We start from the raw sequence: 20667 nt of genomic DNA on the forward strand, positions 1-20667 counted from the left end.
CTATGATAGAGCGGCAGCAAGGGGGCAGGGCGGAAACTAGTGTCCCCTAGTGGCCTAGTTGGAAAGTCCAGGCGTAAGTGCGGAGAGAGCAGCGGACAAGGATAAAGGAGAGGAGGGAAAAAGACATGGCTGAGCACATCCATCTCAGATGAGAAGAAACGGGAGAAAACTCGGTAATCTATAATGATACTCAAAAACAGAGAAAAAAACGAATTTTCCACAATGAAGATAACTTTTATGCCAACTCCTTACTCTAAAAATTGCTAACCAGAAGGAAAGATTTAAACATTTATCCTCTCTTCTTAGGAAGAACTGCAACTCATTCTTAGAGTTTTGAAAACTTTTTCAAAAGAGTTCTAGCCCCGGCAGGTTTGGCTCAGTGGTTAAAGACCGTCGTCCTGCGGACTTAAGGGTCCTGGGTTTGATTTTGGCCAACGCCACCTACCTCGGTTTGCAGGCTTGATCCCTGGCCCTGGACTGGTCTGTGTGGATGCTTCGCTCTGTCTCTCTCTCTCCCTTCCACTCTCTCTGAAAAGCAATGGGGGAAAAAATATCCTCAGGTGAGGATTTTTAAAAAGAGTTCTAGCTAATAAATGTAGAAGAAACGAAAGGGTTAGAAAAATCACCATTCATTCTGCAACCCAAAATGAAATAATTGGCTCAGGAAAGTGTTATAAATCACCAAAACTTGAAGCAAAATGGAACAGGATATTATCATGGTGCCAAATATTACCACACAGATTATTTGCAAATCGCACAGGAAAGGAAAAAAAAGATAACTAAAAATGGAGTGATCTGATAGTCAACACCTTAGCCAAGTAATCAAACTTTGTATCACTAATAGTAGGGCAGCTTTGACATTATGTGGTCCTTGATGAGATGCAATAAGTATGTAGCATCACCTATTAAGTATTATTCTCAAAGTGTTTAATCTTAATCTAATCAAGCCTTTAGACCTATCTTGCCATTTACAGGATATTTACATGGGATAACAAATTAAACACATCACACTATAAAGAGGTAATCAGCAAATCCAGAATGTGGGACATTCTACAAGATAACTAGACTGGTCTCTTCAAAAATGCAATGTAATAGAAAAATGGATGAGTAAGAGGAGGGGAGGAGAACGAGAAATTTAAAAGGCAGTAATACTCTAATGTAATGTATAGATCTTGTTTGGATCTGGCTTATAAAAAATTCCTATCTAAGATATTTTGGAGACAATTGAGGAAATTCAAACATGAATAAAATACTTGCTAATATAAGGAAGTATTGTTAATCTTAACTACAATAATGGAATTGTGGTTATGTAGGAGAAATACTAAAGAGGTGCATGATGAAATATTTAAGGGTGAAGAGTTATGATGTATGTAACTGACTTTCAGGTGGTTCACATAGGTATATCAAAGCAAATACGGTTAAACGTTAGCAGATAGCAATTTTGAGTGTAGGTGGTAGGTTTATGGGTGATCATTGTACTATTTAAACTTTTATTTATTTATTTATTTATTTATTTATTTATTTATTTATTTATTTATTTATTTATTTAATATATCTTTATTGGTTTCAGAAAGAGGAAGGGAGAGGGAGAGAGAGAGGGAAACATCAATGATGAGAGAGTCATTGCTCGGCTGCCTCCCGAGCGCCCCCCGCTGGGGACCAAGCCCGCAACCCGGGCATGTGCCCTGACCAGAAATTGAACCGGGATATCCTGGATCCTAGGTCAATGCTCAACCGCTGAGCCACGCCCAGCCAGGCCTGTTTAAACTTTTAAAAAATTTCTCCATTAATAAAAATTGGAAAAAAATATGTGGAATGGAACAAGATTGGCAAAATGTTGATAATTACTGAAGCTAGGTGATGGGAATATAGGAGTCTACTAAACTGCTTTCTCCACTCTTGTAAATTCCCACATTAAAACTTCATTTAAAAAAAACAGAGAAGAGCCCTGGAAGGGAATAAGACAAAATAAGGAGAATGAAATTGAAAGAGACAGCACATACAGGGTTATTATTGAACCTTGTTCAATTTCTTTGGGTGTTAGTTCTGGCCTTAATATTAATCAAGTTTTATTGAGCAACCCCAATTCAGTGGAGTCATTTTAAGAGGAATCGTTTCCTGAAGTGGATAAAAGGAACTCCAGTGCCTTTCGTCTCATCCACCCCCCCCCCCCAAGTGAGGGAGTGGGCATTAAAAGCAAAGTGAAATAGAAATTTTAAAAAGACTGTCATTTGGCAAAGGCAAGAGGCAGACCAAATATTGAAAAGAGAGGAAACAAAGTAGGACAATGTTAGGACACCCAGAAAAAAAGCAAAATAAGAAACAGGCTTACTGTGAGGCTTAGGCTGAAGGTCAGATTAATCTCAAGATTTTCAGTTGGGTTATTTATACTCGAGGAGTTCTGAGAGCCAGGGTGAAAGTGAGTGGCTATCTTTAATGTGGGGGACAAAACAAAGATCAAATTAAGAGTTGATAAAATGGCATTATCCTCTACTAACAGTAACATGGCTACTATTGGGGGCTGGCTTACAACTGCAGCCAGCTTTGAAACAGAAAGATGGGATGCACCTAATAGTAATAGCTGATAATTTCATGAATCACTAAATTCTTCTCAAAAGGGGAATCAAGCTAGTCAAGTGAGTGAATTTGCCCAGGGCCACAAAGCAACCTGATAGAGGGAGATTCCAAAGGCAGCAAACTAAAGACATCCCATGACTCGCAGTCCCCGAAGCTGAAATGTCAATTTGTATTTTAGATCTCATGGGTTTCCTATCCTTTCCCATTCTCAATTGTGTGGAAATCTTGCTATACTTGGTTTCTAGTAAGAAAAGAATGGCATGGACACAGGGTGGTAAAGACGTAGGATAAAAAACACAGGAGAACCATCATCTTGAAGGTCTTAAACTGATTTACAAAACAGAGGGCACAAACCCACTGTGCTCAGGAGCCAGGCAAGTAAGGTAACTGGGAGGAGCTGGCTGAAAGAAAGGCAACAGGAAGTTGAAAGGACAGTGAGAAGACTGGAACCATCTGTAAGGAATGACCACTACTCAGGGCCATATTTCTGCCTTTAGAAATGTGGGCCCACTGTTGCTAGAGTTTCCAGCTTGAAATCTGAACCTTTATTGAAAATGTCTGATATTTAACACAGAGTAGTCCCTGAAAAAAAAGAGTCTTGCCGTAGTTGGTTTGGTTCAGTGGTTAGAGTGTCGGCTCACCGACTGAAGGGTCCTGGGTTCGATTTGGACCAAGAGCACGTACCTCGGTTGCAGGCTCAATCCCTGGCCCTGGTCGGGGTCAGGGATGTGTGTGCAGGAGGCAACCAATTGATGTGTCCCTCTCACATCGATGTTTCTCTCTCTCCCTTCCATTGTCTCTGAAAAGCAATGGAAAAAATACCCTTGGGTGAGGATTTTTTAAAAAAGTCTCATAGTCAGATATAGCCATAGGCATCCAATTTTCAATCTCTGGCAAAGATATATGTACTAAAATGTTCACTGTAGCAGTTAAGTGTATAGTAAGACTAGAAACAATCTAAAATTCCAGCAATAAGATTGGTTGAATAAATTGAATGCTGTTAAAACAATGTTATCTACATAAAATCTACACACACAGACAGAGATACGGAATCAACTCTAAGATAATTAAATGAGAAAATGCTGGGTTCAAAAGAGGCCCTGTACTGTGCTCCCATTTGATATAAAATAGGAGGGGGCCTGGCTGGGCGTGGCTCAGCAGTTGAACATCAACCTAGAATCCAGGAGACCGTGGTTCGATTCCCAGTCAGGGCACATGCCCAGATGTGGGCTTGATCCCCAGTGGGGGGGGGGGGTGTGTGCAGGAGGCAGCTGATCAATGACTCTCTCATCATTGATGCTTCTATCACTCTCTCTCCCTCTGCCTTCCTCTCTCTGAAATCAATAAAGATATATTTTTAAAAATAAAAATAGGAGGGAGGGCAATAGGAACAATGTGAAGTAGAAATAAAAGGGGTGGGGTTGGGGTGCAGAATAGCTCTAGTTTACAAAAGAATCTGTAGTCCTGGCTGCCTTTGGGGAGGAAGCTGAGAATCTGAGATGAGAAGAAAACCTTACTTTTTACTAAACATCCTATTAAAAATGTTACAATTTTCTCCCAAATACATGTATTACTTTCAGCTTTTAAGAAGTTAAACTTTTGAGATACAATAGTAACTAAACAACAGCAAGGGGCTCTGTATATGGCCTAGAAACGCCAGGAAGGGGAGATGTGCTCCCCACAAGTAGAAGTAGAGAAAATCAGCCCTGGCTGGGTGGCTCAGTTGGTTGGAGCACTGTCCCATACACCAAAAGGTTGCAGGTTCAACCCTGTCACGGTGGGTATGGGAGGCACAATATTTCTCCCTCACATCAATATTTATCTCTCTACCTCTCTCTCTCAAATCAATAAAAACATATCCTTGAGTGAGGATTAAAAAAGGAAGTGGAGAAAATCAGTGGATTTTCTTACTCATTTCTTCGTTTTTCTTTGTATTTTCTCACTGTCCTTATTTCTGGTTGGTTTGTCAACATCTGTTTCTCTTCACCTCACAATCCCCTGTGCCCATATCTCCCTTCTCCTCCTCAAAAAAGAAGAGCTGATAAAAAAATAAATGAAAACAGAGAGTGACTGGAAAGAATCATTAGAATGGTCCCCAAATTCAAGACACTGGAAAAGCAGGCCTTGGCCTAGGATTTCCCAATAAAATTAGAAGCTGGCTCTAAAATAAGAGAACTTGCCCTGGCCAGCGTGGCTCAGTGGTTAGTGTTGGCCTGCGCATTGAAGGGTCACAGGTCCTGATCAAGGGCATGTACCTGGGTTGCGGGTTTGATCCCTAGCCCCGGTTGGGGTGCATGTGGGAGGCAACCAATTGTTGTGTCTCTCTCACATTGATATCTCTTCTCTTCTCTTCCTCCCCACTCTCCTTTCTACTCTCTCTGAAAATCAATGGAAAAAATATCCTCAGGTGAGGAGTAAAATATAGGAAGGCCTCAAGCATTTATTTCATATAACCTGCCCCAAGGACATTGATGTAATGCAGCCAACTAAAAACACTCCTTCCCAGTTCTTCAAGCCCTCACTCAATCCCTAAGCCCTGTGGACCACACCTCAGAAACATCTCTTAAGTCCACTCCTTTCTTTAGCCCCATCTCCCCCACTCCAGCCTCATTTCCTCCTGCATCCAGGCTCCAGAATGGGAACTCAGGCTAAGGAACTCCTGAACTTTCATCCTACACCTTTTTACAACTCTGTGCCTCTGTAAAACTACTTCTTTTGCCTAAAATCCATTGGGTTAAGAGCACAGACTCAAACCACTGTGCCTGATTTTGAATCCTGACAAGTTTTCTTCAACTATAAAATGGGAATAATAGTACTTAACTTATAGAGTTGCGGTGAGGATTACACATTATAAATGTAAAGGACTCAGTGCCTGGCACATAATAAATGCTTGATGTTAGCTGAGATGACTTATCAACTGAAAAACTATCATCCTGAGGCCCAGCCCAGACTGAGCTCATTTTGCCAGGGGCACTGTCACTCCTTCCTTTGCTCCTTCATTGATCCATGTCTCTATTGTGGTCCTTTTTACTGTACTATAACCTACCTATTCACATCTGTCTGCTCCATTAGATCTTGCAGGTTATAAAAGGCAGGGACTCTTACCCACTTTTGTAGCTTCAGCACCCAGAATACAGTATTTCCTCAATAAACAATTTTCCAGAAAATCATTCTGGGATACCTGTAATTCCCAAATATAATATGGAGCTTTCTAATTATGTACCTAAGCACATTCCCTTCCTAGCTCCTCTCTGCCATCCACTTGGTAAATGCACTTTTATTTTTTTCTCCACTTATATTTTTCACACTCAAGGCTCAAGAGGTAGTTGAAAAGTTGAAATGTTACTTTTCCTGTGATTTTTTTAAATAACAGTCATTTTTTATTTTGTAGTAAGTATATTAGTTTCCTATTGCTGATGTAATATATTACCACACATTTTGTGGCTTACACCACCAAAAATTTATTCTCTTACAATTCTGGAAGTGAGAAGTCTGAAATGAGTGTTATGGGACTAAAATCAAAGTGTTAAAAGGGTTGGTTCCTTCTGGATACTCTAGAAGAGAATCTGTTTCCTTGCCTTTTCCAGTTTTGCATTCCTTTGCTGCCTGCATTCCTTTGCTGTTGGCCCCATTCCATCTTCAAAGCCAGCAATGGCCTGTCCAGTCTCTCACATCATATCTCTCTGACTGTGAAGTCGTCTTTGACTCCTTCCCTCCCCAGTTATTTCTAGGTTTATATCCCTCTGGCATTTCTGTAGCATCTGTCTTTATTAATGAGTTCTCTTAGATGTCTTTTTCCTCTACTCAACAGATCTTTGAGAATCTGATGTGTAGTCCTGTGCATGGCACAGAGTGAACCAGTGGCCCTCAGTTCTAGCTGTGCACCAGAATCACACACACAGTTTCTTAAAAATACTGATTTGTAGGACCCCATCCTTAACGAGTCTTATTTAGTAGATTTAGGGCAAAGTCCTAAATTACTCTCTTACAGCTGATGAGCAGCCACAGCTGAGAACCTCTATAGCAGATACAAAAACTTATGCTAAAGGCTAATATCCATTCATTAAAGGGAAGACAGTAAAGATTCATTCTACTAAGCCTGAATTCTGAAGCTTCCTCCCACTTAAGAGACAGAGACAGTATGTGTCTTGCTCACTGATACTCTGGTTACTTACTGTAAAACTGATACACTTTAAAAAGTCTGTGGAAGGGCAGCAAAAGTAGTAAAATGTGCTGGGCCCAACCAAGGTAATGGCACATGTGAACAAAGATCAGGACAAAAAGCTTTATTTGGACTGAGAGTTGGAGAATAAGGGGAGGACCTGAGATCGCATACTGAGCTAAGGAATAAAGATTAGGTTCCAAAATGGCAGTCAGAACTCATCAACAAACGGACTCCACTTTCTAGCTGCCCTGCAGTTAGTACAATCAATTAAAGGCATGCTGGGAAATGTATTTGCCATTAAATCACCAAGCGTGCCACAATGTAAAAAAAAAAAAAAAAAAAAGCCTGGCCGGGCATGGCTCAGCAATTGAGCATTGACCTGGGATCCAGGAGATCGTGGTTTGATTCCTGGTTAGAGGCCATGCCTGGGTTGCAGGCTCGATCCCCAGTCAGGGGTGTGCAGGAGGCAGCCGATCAATGACTCTCTCATCATTGATGTTTCTATCTCTCTCTCTCTCTCCCTCTCCCTTCCTCACCCTGAAATCAATAAAGATATATATACATATTTTTAAATAGTTTGTTCTTTGTTTTTTTCCCCTCTCATAATTAAGCTTCCACAACACCTCCCCAACTACAAATATTACAAAAGAAAGTATAAAATCACATTTTCTAGATCTTAGACTTATCTTCAGCATTTAGCTCAAAAGTTTCACCATCTTCAAAAAATAGTTCTGCAAAACTCATCGGCTAAAAGTTCTATCCAAGCACTGAGAAGATGGCCTATGCTAGCCCATGGCAATTCTTTTCCCATTTCCCCTAACCAGTTAGGGCTGAACAGCAGAGTGAGGCTCAGACTGGGGGAGAAGGGGAGAGGGATGCAAAGGCTAATTTCCCCCAGTACAAGATGGCATCTGAAGCTTGATGGGAGAGCAGAACTGGAGAAACTTGAGGGAAGGGTCCAGACCCTGTATTCAGTCAGAGTCACTGCTGGAAGAGGAGGAGGAGGAATGCTGCAAGGGGAAAGGGGAAAGGAGATAGCATCAGATCCAAATGACATTTAATCACTCCATGGGACATTCTTTGGTTCCCTCCCCCTCCCCCCAGGTACCTAAGAAGGTCAGGAGTCTTAAACCAGACTGTCCCTTAAATAGCAAAAGCAAGGATTTCCTTCAGCAGTGAGGATACAGGAATGGATTAAATCACCCTAATTCATTGCACAGAATTTAACATACTGCATTTAGAGCAAGTTTTCCAACTTTCTTTACCAGAGTCAATGCCTAGGCAAGGAATAAATTAGGGGCACAAGCATAATATAGTGCTAGGAAATAGCTGCTTCCATATAAATGCTTATTGATTCGCTGCATGGAAAGTTCCTAGTGGCTATGAATCTAAGAAAGCAAATAGAAACAGCAGCTGTGTATGCATCTATCTCTACTTTTTCCTAAGCCCCAGTTGGGAGAAAGTGAAGAAGGTGGGAGAGAAGTTTGGGAGACTCCTAGCCAAGGTTCTTTACATGCATACTCCCATCAACAACTGTCATTAAAAACATTTTTCAGCCCTGGCCAGGTAGCTCAGTTGGTTAGAGCGTCATCCCGGTACACTAAGGTTTCCAGTTCGATTCTGTCAGGGCACATATAAGAAGCAAGCAACCAAGGAATGCATGGATGGGTGGAACAAAGAATCGATGTTTCTCTCTCTCTCTCTCTCTTCCTCTCTCTAAGATCAATAAATAAAATATTATTTAAAAACAAAACAAGCCCACTGGTATGGCTCAGTGGTTGAGCATTGGCCTATGAACCAGGAGGTCAAGGTTCAATTGCTGGTCAGGGCACATGCCTTGGTTTTGGGCTCGATCCCCAGTAGGGGGCACGCAAGAGGCAGCCAATCAAGGATTCTCTTTCATCATTGATGTTTCTCTCTCTCTCTTCTCCCTTCCTCTCTCCGAAATCAATCAATCAATAAATAAAAACATTTTTTAGTCTCTCCAGGGTAATTTCTCCCCTATTCAATCTCACCTTTCCTTCTCAGACTTCTACCAAAGATCCAGAACTAGGAATTAGCACCCAAAGCCATAAGGAAATAAATACTAAGCAGTAAAATGTTAATTAAGGCCTCCTCAAGATCCAGGTTGGTTCAATCCTCTAGAATGAGGATACTTAGCCTTGGGCTGAGCATGAAACTTAGGTTTTGTTCAAGGCTGAGAATCACTAGTCCTCAATTTCCCTACTGGATGGCAGGGCAAAAAAGCCTATATAATTAACATGACACCCTGAAGAGAAAGAAAGTCCAGGAATTAGGGCAGATTATTATTTGTTAATTATCATATAAGACTTTGTTTTGTCAAAAGACTGGCCCTATTGCCTTGGCAGGTGTGACTCAATTGGTTGGAGTATCATCCCACATAACAAAAGGTCAGATGGGTTTTTTTTCTTCTTGTTGTTTTTTAAATTGATTTTTAGAGAGAGGAGAAGGGAGAGGGAGAGAGAGGGAGAATCATCTTTTTTTTTTTTAATCCTCACCTGAGGATATTTTTCCCATTGCTTTTTAGACAGAGTGGAAGAGAGAGAGAGAGAGAGAGAGAGAGAGAGAGAGAGAGAAAGAAACGACATGAGAGAGAGAAATATTGATGTGAGAGAGACACATCAATTGGTTGCCTCCCACACTCACTCCGACTGGGCTCTAGGATCGAGCCTGCAATCAAGGTATGGGACCCTTCAGTCCCCAGGCCAACTGACACTCTAACCACTGAGCCAAATCAGCTAGAGCAAAGTTGCATGTTTGATTCCCAGTCGGGGCACATAATGAAGGCAACCAATCCATAGTCTCTCTCACCACTCTCACCTCTCTCTCTCTCTCAAATCAATAGCATGTCCTTGGGTGAGGGTTAAAAAAAATAACTGACCCTATTAATGGACATTTTGACTACCTCAGAATGTCCAATTTGTTAAAACATGCACCTGAGAGAGAGGGAGGGGGGCAAGAATTCTGAGAAAAACAGACAGGAAGTATTTTTGTTTTTTTAATCCTCTCCAAGGATATTTTTTTCGATTGATTTTTAGAGAGAGAGTAGAAGGGAGAGAGGAGGGAGGAGAAAGAGAAGCATTGACTTGAGAGAGACAAATCAATTGGTTGCCTCTCACACGTGCCCTGACCAGTGCAGAATTGAACCTGCAACTGAGGTACATGCCCTTGACCAGTAATCAAACCCAGGACCCTTTGGTCTGCAGGCCGACACTCTACCCACTGAATCAAATCAGCCAGGGCACAAAAAGTGCTTCTGATTCTGATATCCACTCTAAGGCTTACCCAGCCCCTCACAGACAGAAAGCCCAATTTGCCTAATATTTCAAGATTATCAGATTCTTCCCAGTGGGAATCCTTTATAAAAAGGAAGAACCATCACTCTAGCTGGTGTGGTTCAGTAGTTAGTGTCCAGCCGAGCATCGATGGGTCTCGGTCAAGGGCACGTACCTTGGTTGCAGGTTCAATCCCAGCCCCGGTTGGGGCTCGTGCAGGAGGAAACCAATCAATGTGTATCTCTCACATCAATGTTTCGCCCTCTCTCCTCCTCCTCACTCCCTCCTACTCTCTCTAAAAATCAATGGGAAAAATATCCTCAGGTGAGGATTAACAAAAAAAGAAGAACCATCTACCAGAGCAACACAATCACTGCCCCATGTCCTCAGACTGTGAATCCCCCTTGGCACCCCCTTCTTGCCTAGTCTCTCTGAAGGGGCACCTCTTCCTAACCAAGCTCAAGAGAGCACTGACCTTGCCATGCTTGTGGTGTTTGTGCATCTTTTTATGAGCTTTTTTCATTTTCTTCCGCATCTTCTTGTCCATCACCATTCCTGGTCCTACCATGCCGGGAGCCAAGGGATTCACAGGAGGCATGCCAGGAGCAGGTGGTGGGTATGGAGGGGGGTAGGGACCTGATGGTTGGTATCCTGGATAAGCTGGTTGTGGCATAGGATGAGGGGGCCCAACTGGGGGGAAAGCTGGATTCCCCTGGGACGCTCCTGGGGGAGTGGGAAAGGAGCCTGGAGGAAAGGCAGGATTGATAGGCGGTGGATAGGCAGGATTGACAGGCGGTGGATGGGCAGGATTGGAACCTCCAGGGTACCCAACATTAGGGGGATACGTATTTGGCCCTGGCTGCCCTGGTGGAAGAAGAAAAGAATAAATTAAGATTAGGATTGCCCAGAGCCTCTAACAGCAAAGAACAAAAAGGAGATACGGTTTCTTACTCAATACTTAAAGGGAAATGGAAAAGTGAGGAAGAATGGAAGGTAGGGGAAACAAACCCGCATAAGAGAGAAAAGGTCACATCCCTCTTAGGCTGGGAAGAGAGGGAGACCGTGAGCTCTAAGGAAAGACAAGGGCACGGGTCAGCTATAGTCTAAGGACTTGGGCGAAAAACACAGAAACTTCCTGTCGTGGGGCCCATTTGAAAAGGGTTTGGGGTGTGAGAAGAGAGCAACCCCCCAAACACCTACCAGCATTGGGATTCCACATCGTCAGGTGTTTCCTCCAGCCTGAGGAAAAAGAAATGAAGGCAAAAAGTTGACGGCCCAGAGGTGGTGAGGGGATTTAGAAACCGAGCCCCACCTCAACGCCTCCAGCTCTACCGTAGGCTCTGAGAACTACCATGACCTTCCACCTTTCCTTCGCCCTCAACACCTATTTTATTTCTAGTTCCCTAACTACAGGAACCTAGCTCCCTGGGCCGCTCCACCTTCCACTACCTCTGGCCTCAGCTGGAGGTTTCTAACTTCGCAAGAGGGGCAGAGTCAGAGAATCTCGCTTTCCCCATCACTCATCTCTCTTTCCGTGACTGAGTCCGTGACTTTAACCACCCACAGATTAAGGAAGGATTTTAAACAACTTTACCACCCCCCGAGGAGGAGGACAGGGGACAGCACCCCCACCCCAGGCGAAGAGAGGAACCCTCCTCGAGGTCAAACCAGGAAGATGAAGGCGAAACCAGGAAGGGGGCTCAGAAAAGATCCTCAAATGCTTACATATGTAGATCCACACCCTTGCCCATTAAAAAGGTCAGTTGGAGACCCTGACTTCCCGCTGCGAAGGGACCCGTGACTCAGGAACGGGAAAGGGAGAAAACTGGGGAATCCTGATGCCCGATCACCTTTACACCACCTCCTGGGCTCCACTGGTCCTTCTCAATCTCTGCTCACTTCCTGGTTCCCTCCCCCCACCACCGGTTTTGGCACCGGCCTCTGCTACCACCTAATTGGTAAGTATGTGGTCATTCGGCATCATGATTGGGAGACATCCTCGTCAATCACTCTAGTCCCTGCTAGGCTAGACGGCTACGGTTGCAGTAGGGGCGGAGCCGGGCCCTTTTATGGAGATGAGGGTGCGGAGGCACCCGCGAGCCGGAAATCCCTAGGTGTGGGGCCGGGAGAAACCGGTTAGGAGAGGGCGGAGCCAGTTTCTGGGCGAAGCCCTAAACCAACCCGGAGGAAATTGAGCGCCTAACCTCCGACCTTCTCGTCCAGTGGGTGCAACACTCTTACAATGTGACTACAGTATACGTGGTAAGTGTTGTAACACAGATATACACAGAGCGCTGAGGGACGAGGGGGAAACTGCTAAATCTCAGCCCCACGCCTCAAGATTGCCACCTCCCCCCTGGTCTCCGTTAGAAGTAAAGAAACATTCTTGCCGGAAATACAGACATTTCCTAATCTCCCCTAGGATGCCTACCTCAATTGCGTAGCTCCGCCATCCGTCAAACTGCAGAAACTAGAAACCACCGCAGGCTAAGAGAAGGGCCCTCCTCCAGGCGAAACCAGGAAGGTGGCTCAGGAAAGATCCTCAAATGCTTACATATGTAGACACACACCCTTGCCTATTAAAAAGGGCAAATGGAGATTCTGACTCTCAGCTATAAAAATGCATAAACCAGAAATGAAGGAGGTCATTCTTTTATTTTTTTATTTTTTTAATATATCTTTATTGATTTCAGAGAGAGGAAGGAAGAGGGAGAGGGAGAGAGAAACATCAATGATGAGAGAGCCATTGATCTGCCGCCTCCTACCTGGGCATGTGCCCTGACTGGGAATTGAACAGAGATCTCCTGGATCCTGGGTCAATGCTCAACCGCTGAGCCACGCTGGGCGGGGCAAGGAGGTCATTCTTGAAGGCTCTCTCCTCACTTCTCCTCAGCCCTGCTCCAACACCACTGCACTGTGGAATCCCTGGGCTTCTCAGCTTCCTTGCTCCCGACCTACCATCATCTCTCTACTGGATTGCTTCAATGGCCTCTTTTTGTTTGTTTGTTTTTAACAACACAATTAACAAGCTTGATTAATGAACCATGAACCCAGAAGTTAAAAAATACTCATTCTTCTTAAGCATATTTAAGAACATTTTATAAAAATAGGTCTCAACTGATATAATTCTAATTTCAAAGAATTGTATAGTACATACCATATTCTCTGACCACAGTGTAAAATATAAATACAAATATACACCTGGAAATTTTAAAACAAACATACAAAAAGCCTTCCAAATAACTCTAGGTCAAAGATTAAACCATGATGGAAATTAAATACTTTGAACTAAGCCATAATGAAAATGTTACATCCCAAATTTGTGGGATAAAAAATATATATAAAGAAGATAAATTTTATACTGAGTTTGCCATCTTGAACTAAAGACCTTAATAGATTTATTAAATACTTTTTATTTTGAAATATTTTTGAACTCAAAAGTTGCAAAAATAGTAGAATTCCCACGTACCCTTTATCTAGCTTCCCCCAATGATAGTATTTTGTAAAACCACAGTACATTTTGATATATTTTTATCAAGTTTGTGCTATTTGAGATGAATTAGGACATTTTCTAGTTTTTTAGCTCTAGGGAAATTTATACCTGCATTATTTCTTTCTTGAAAGATTATTGAGTTTGAAAGAAATTATTGATTTTTTTTATTTTTTAAAATTACATTTAATTTTTATTGTTGTAATTATTACAGATGTCCCTCATTTCCCCCCCTCCCCTTTGCCTCCCTCCACCCAGACCCCTCCCTCTGGCCCTCACCACATTGTTTTCTGTGTCCATGGGCTATGCATATATGCTCTTTGGCTAGCTTCTTCTCCTTCTTTCATCCCATCTGCCCCACCCACCTCCCCTCTGACATCTGTCAGTCTGTACCATGTAACCATGTCTCTGGTTCTATTTTCTTTATCAGTTTATTTTTGTTCATTAGATTCCACATATAAGTGAGATCATATGGTATTTGTCTTTCTCTGACTGGTTTATTTTCTCAGCATAATAATCTCCATGTCCATCCATGCTGTCGTAAAAGATAAGAGTTCCTTCCTTTTTACAGCTGCATAGTATTCCATTACTTAAATGCCCCACAGCTTTTTTATCCACTCATCTACCAATGGGCACTTGGGCTGTTTCCAGATCTCGGCTATTGTAAACTGTGCTGCTATGAACATAGGGCATATATTCCTTCTGATTGGTGTTTTGGGATTCTTAGGCTATATTCCCAGTAGTAGGATCACTGGATCAAAAGGCAGTTCCATTTTTAATTTTTTGAGGAAACTCCATACTGTTTTCCACAATGGCTGCACCAGCCTGCATTCCCACCAACAGGGGTTCTCTTTTCTCCACATCCTCTCCAGCACTTGTTTGTTGATTTATTGATGGTAGCCATTCTGGCAGGTGGGAGGTGATATCTCATTGCAGGGTGGTGTTTTTTTAAAATCCTCACCTGAGGATATTTTTTCCATTGCTTTTCAGAGAGAGTGGAAGGGGGAGAGAGAGAGAGTGAGAAACATCAATGTGAGAGAGATACACTCACTGGTTGCTTCCTACTCGCACCCCAACTGGGGCTGGGGATTGAGCCTGCAACTGAGGTACGTACGGACCCCTGGCCAGAATCGAACATGGAACCCTTCAATCTGCAGGCTGATGCTCAAACCACTGAGCAAAACTGGCTAGGGCTCTCATTGAGGTTTTAATTTGCATCTTTCTGATGATTGGTGACCTTGAGCATTTTTCATATTTCTATTAGCCATCTGTATGTTCCCTTTGGAGAAGTGTTTATTAGGTCCTTTGCCCATTTTCTGATTGGATTGTTTGTCTTCCTGGTGTTGAGTTGTATGAGTTCTTTATATATTTTGGAAATTAACCCCATATCATATATATCATTGGCAAATATGTTCTCCCACACGGTGAGTTCCCTTTTCATTTTATGATAATTTCTTTTGCTGTGCAGACGCTTTTTAGTTTGATGTAGTCCCATTTGTTTATTTTTTCTTTTGTTTCTCTTGCCCTAAGAGATATATTGGAAAAATTTTGCTACGAGAGGTGTCTGAGATTTTACTGTGTCTTCTTCTAGGATTTTTAGGTTTTGCAACTTACATCTAAGTCTTTTATCCATTTTGATTTTATTCTTGTGTATAGTGTAAGTTGGTGGTCTAGTTTTTTGTTTTTGTTTTTACATGTCCCTGTCCAATTTTCCCAGGACCTGGATTAAAATCCTGGCTTTGCCACTCACTGTGAGACCTTGAATAAGTTATTTAAGCTCTTGGGCCATCAGTTCCTTCATCTTTAAAATACAGCTTAGCCCTCCATATTCACAGGTTTTGCATAGGGTGGTTGCGATGAAATAATTATGTATCTGTCACATAATAAACAGTCACTATATGCTAGTATCACTATAATGATTCTCATTAATATTAAGAATTATTACTATTTGACCAGAATGATTTTAACCTCTGTGCAGAATCCTCATAAGTTGCCAATATCTTCCATATCTCTCTTTACCTTCCTTCTAGTTGAAAAATTCTTCTTCAGATTTAAACTCAGGTCATTGAAAAGCATTTCAATAATGCTTTTAAAGCTCACTTCAGGTCTGCCAGCATGGCTCAGCGGTTGAGCATCAACCTATGATCCAGGAGATTGAGGTTTGATTCTGTTAGGGCACATGCCTGTGTTGCCAGCTTGACCCCCAGCAGGGGGCATGCAGGAGGCAGCCAAACAATGGCTCTGAGCATTGATATTTCTGTCTCTTATCTTCCTCTCTCTTCCTCTCTCTGAAATCAGTAAAAATATATTTTTTTAAAAAAACAACACTTCAGCTCATTCATTAAGCCAGTAATTATTTATCATGCTTCTGTCATGTATTCACTGAACAAATATTTCTCAAGCTAGCCAGGTACTGTTCTAAGCACTGGAGAAAGAATAAAAACACAATAGAAAAATCCTTGTTTTTATGGAGGTAATATCCTTGTGGGAGAGGCAGAATATAAATATTTATTTATTTATATATTTATATAATAAAATGTCAGAAAGTGATGTAGAAAAATGAATGAAGTAAGGAGAGATGCTGTGATGCAAGTGTTTATAGATCTTTGTAAGCAGTGGAAGAGAGTTCAGATCTTATACTAAGTGTGAATGGAAGCCTCTGAAGGATTTTTAGCACAAGCATTACATGATTTTTCATTTTTAAAAATCATTCTTTAAATCTGTGTTCATAGAAGCATTATTCATAATAGCCCACAGGTAGAAACAACCTAATGTCCATAAACAGATGAATGGAAGAACAAAATGTGGTATATAAGTACAATGAAATAATATTCAGCCTTAAAAAGAAAGGAGCCTGGAAGGGAGTGGCTCGTCAGTTGAGCATCGACCTAGGATCCAGGAGATTGCAGTTCAATTCCTGGTCAGGGCACATGCCTGGGTTGTGGGCTCGATTCCCAGTGGGGAGGGGGGGGTAGGAGGCAGCCGATCAATGACGACTCTCTCATCATTGGTGTTTCTCTCTCTCTCTCTCCCTTTCCCTTCTTCTCTCTGAAATCAATAAAGATATATTTTTAAAAAAAAAAAGAAAAAAGGAAATCCTGCCCTGGCCAGTGTGGCTCAGTTGGTTGGAGTGTTGTCCTGTACACCAGAAGGTGATAGGTTCAATTCCCTGTCAGGACACATACCCAGGTTGCCTGTTCGATCCCCACTTGGGAAGGGTGCTGGAAGCAGCAAATCAATGTATCTCTCTCACATCAATGTGTTTCTCTGTCTCTTTCTCCCTTTCTCTCCCCTCTTCTCTCTAAAAATCAATTAAAAATTAAATTTAAAAGAAGAAAAAACTTTTTAAAAAGAAAGGAAATCCTATCACATGCTACAAACAATATGGATGAACCTTGACAACATTATTTTAAGTGAATTAAGTCAGGCACAAAAAGAGAAATTCTGTATGATTCCACTTATATGAAGTACCTAGAGTAATCGGATTCATAGAGTCAGAGAGTAATTGCCAGGGACCGGAGGCAGGGGATAGTGGAGAGTTACTATTTAATGGGCACAGAGTTTCAGTTTGGAAAGACGAAAAAAGTTCTGGAGAGGGATGGTGGTGATGGTTGCACAACAATATAAATATACTTAATACCACTGCACTGTATGCTTAAAAATGGTTAAAATGGTTAAAAAATAAATGCTAGCTACTGTTTGGTGAAAAAACAAGATAGGGAAAGGTGGTTAAAGTGGAAGCAGGGAGCCCAGTTAGGAGGCTGTGTTGTAGGGAAGGATGGTGGTGGTTTGAATAGAAGTTGTGGAGATGATCAGGAGTGGTTAGGCGCAGGGTATTTTGATAAGGTAGAGCTTCGGAGATTTGGACTGGATATAGAGTGTAAAAGAAACAGAGAAATCAAGGATGAATCCAAGGATACTGAACAAGTGAGAAATAATAGTGCCATTTACTGAAATAAAGAAGATTGGGGGGGAGCAAATTTGTACATTTGGATAAGTTTATGATGTCTGTCAGATATCCAAGCAGGGAGGTTGAAAAGGCAGTTTGATTTGGCAGTCTGGAGCTCAGGGAGGGATCTGGTCTGAAGAGAAAAAAATCAAGAGTCATCAAGGTATGTAAAGCCAAAAAGCTAGGTGAGGCCCGGCCAGTGTGTCTCAGCAGGTGAGCATCCACCTAGGATCCAGGAGATCAAGGTTTGATTACCTGGGCACATGCCCAGATTGCGGGCTCAGTCCCCAGTGGGGGGTGTGCAGAAGGCGGCCAATCAATGACTCTCTCATCATTGATGTTTCTCTCTCTCTCTCTGAAATCAATAAAGATATATATATGTGTATATATATATATATGTATGTATGTATATATATATAGAGAGAGAGATATATAGATATATAATTTTAACAAAAAGCTAGGTGAGGTCAGCTGGGGGCAATTGTGACCTGAGTAGAAAAGAGAGCCCACCACTTGGCCTCAGGCCTGCCAATGTTTAGAAAGTAAGAAGAGAAGAGGTGGAAGAAAAGGGTACAGAATGAATGGCCAGTGAGGAAAAGAAAAATCAGAAGAGAGTATAAAAAAAGGAGTCAAGGAGGAAGCTATCAAATGTGGCAAATGCTGCTGATAAGTTATGAATGATGCGGACTGAAAATTGGCTATTAGATTTTGAAAGGATGGTGAATTTTTTTAGAGCAGTTTTAATTACATTCCAGAGAAGAAATTTTGCCTGAAACAAATTAAGGAGAGAATGAGAAGTGAGAAAGTAGAAACAGCAAATAAAAGCAATTCTAACAGCGAGCATTGGTAAATAAGAAAGCAGAGAAGTAGAGCAGTAATCATAGCAGGATGAGCAGCCTTTTTAAAGTGGGAGACTTTAAAGCATGTTTGTAAACTGATGGAAATAATCCAGTACAGAGAAAAAAATGATGTTGCTGAAGAAAGAAGGGATAATTGAAGGAGCAAAGTTCCTAAGTGACCATGAAGAGAGGAGTTCCAATTTACAGGTGAAGGCGCTGACCTCAGATAGGACAGTTCATTTAGTACCAGAGAAATGGTTGCGAGAACGAGCTCTGAAGCCAGGCTACTTTCCTTGTAACCTTAGGCAAAGTACTTCATTTTTTTAAAACATGTTTTTACTGACTTCAGAGAGAGGATGGGGGAAGGAGAGAGATAGAAACATCAATGATGAGAGTCATTGATTGGCTGCCTCCTGCATGCCCTCTACTGGGGATCGAGCCTACAACCCGGGCATGTGCCCTGACAGGGAATCGAAATGTGACCTCCTGGTTCATAGGTTGACGCTCAACCACTAAACCATGCTGGCCGGGCTTGGGCAAAATACTTCAAAAGAAACTCCCATGTTTCAGTTTCCCCATCTGTAAAATAAAGGATAATAATAATACCTAGTTCATTAATACATGTAAAGGACTCAGAACACCACTGGACATATAGTAACCCCTATGTATGCTATTATTATTGTAATAGGAGGGAAATCAGAGTCTACAGACCCAAATGCAAGTTCATTGGTAGATTTAGTGATGGGAAGATGTGACTATTCTTTGCTGATTGCTCCTGATTTCTTTACTTCAGTGAAATAAGAAGCAAAGTTATCAGTTGAGAATGAGGTGGGGTGGGAGAATATTTCCTGGTGATAGTAAATTTGTTTACATGCTTTTCCTAAATTCCTATAAATAATTCATGAGAATTAAAGAAAAGTTGGAAAATACAGAAAAGTACAAAGAAAAAGCAAACTGCTTTTGAGGTCCCATCTCCCATCACCCAAACAGGATCATTATTGTTACTATTTTGGTGTTTTTCACCGAATCTTTTTTTCTGGGTATAGACTTCTTAAGTTAATAAGTAAGTATAGTTGATCCTTGAACAACATGAGTTTGAACGGTGCAGGTCCACTTACACATGGATTTTTTTTCAATAAACATCTCTACCGTTTCCGACTCACAGTTGGGAGTCCGCAGATGCGAAGGGCCAATTGTATGCATTGACCTATGCCATTTTTATATAGGACTTGAGCATCTTCAGATATGGGTATACACAGGGGGTCCTGGAACCAATCCTCCATGAATATCAAGGGACAACTTAGCAGAAGTTAAAAAGTTATTAAGTTGACCTAGCTGTTTTTGCTCAGTGGTTAGAGCGTCCTGGGTTTGATGCCGGCCCAGGCCACGTACCTCAGTTGCAGGCTCCACCCCGGCCCTGGTCAGGGTGCGTGCGGGAGGCAATAAATCCATGTGTCTCTCACATTGAATTTTTTTTCTCTCTCTCTCCCTTCCACCCTCTCTGAAAAGCAATGGAGAAAATGTCCTTGGATGAGAATAAAAAACAAAAACAACAGCAACAACAACAAAAGTTATGTGATTTTCAACTGTGCAGTGGTCGGTGCCCCAAAACCCCATGTTGTTCAAGAGTCAACTGTATTTAATTTTAATAGGCAAAACATGCAAATATTTCAGAATTCAAGAGGTAAAAATAAAGGTGTTAGGGGCAGAGATGTTGATCATGCTCTGTTGACCGTGATTGTTAGCTACAGAAATATTTATCATGTTACGTTAACTGTGATTGTTCTGTTCTAACTAGGAAAAGCACTTTCTAACCTGGCTGGGAGTTGTACAACCCGGGGCATGGGAATTATCCATGGAATGTGGTCCATCTTCCTATTCCAAGAACTGCCCAGTATCATGGAAAGATTAACAACCTTGTTCCCAAAATGATGGAATCCTGGAGGCACCTGCCCTTTGCAACCCCCAGCCCACATTGCCTTTAATCTGGTCCTGGAGGCGCCTGTCCTAGAGTCCCTGAGGCGTCCACACTTTGCAACCCCCAGCCCACTTTGCCTACTTCCCTGTGCCTGTAATTCCTACTTTCCCATGTAATCTTTGTCTTTCTATCCAACATAAGCAGCTGGCTTATGGCAGGCAGCAGAGCAGATTATCGTGAATGACCATTACTGTTCTCCCATATTGCTGGCAATATTGGAATAAATGCTCATATACGGTTCAACCCTGTCTCTGTTTAATTGGTTCAAATGGTGACAGGCAGCCCAGACTTACTGTTGTCCGATTTCAAAGGTAGATAGTAAAAAAATCAATCTTCTTCCCACGATCCACCACCTCTGTCTTCAGCCACACAG

General features: G+C 41.9%; 1 protein-coding gene across 2 annotated transcripts; it reads right to left on the reverse strand.

Annotated features, from left to right (window-relative positions):
• Positions 1 to 7072: 7072 nt before the first annotated feature.
• Positions 7073 to 11931, reverse strand: PRR13 (proline rich 13). 2 transcript variants are annotated; one of them, XM_016201126.2, is made up of 4 exons: positions 11889 to 11931; positions 11239 to 11277; positions 10514 to 10902; positions 7073 to 7752 (listed from the first exon to the last, which is right to left on the reverse strand). In XM_016201126.2, the coding sequence occupies exons 2-4, from the start codon at positions 11255 to 11257 to the stop codon at positions 7714 to 7716; spliced, it is 447 nt and encodes a 148-aa protein (XP_016056612.2). In that variant the 5' UTR covers positions 11258 to 11277; positions 11889 to 11931; the 3' UTR covers positions 7073 to 7713. The 2 variants fall into 2 exon arrangements, with proteins under 2 accessions (XP_016056612.2, XP_016056611.2); XM_016201125.2 differs by having other exon boundaries at positions 11764 to 11925.
• Between the last annotated feature and the right edge of the window lie 8736 nt (positions 11932 to 20667).

Source organism: Miniopterus natalensis, chromosome 2 (assembly GCF_054644295.1).
Source record: "Miniopterus natalensis isolate mMinNat1 chromosome 2, mMinNat1.hap1, whole genome shotgun sequence".
NCBI lineage: Eukaryota > Metazoa > Chordata > Mammalia > Chiroptera > Miniopteridae > Miniopterus > Miniopterus natalensis.

Bases quoted from the DNA above. Each gene is read 5' to 3' on its own strand.
- PRR13 (XM_016201126.2), bottom strand. The intron at 7,753-10,513 runs GTCAGTGCTCTC...TTCCCCTTGCAG, and splicing joins AACACCACAAGCATGGCAAG to CATTCCTCCTCCTCCTCTTC.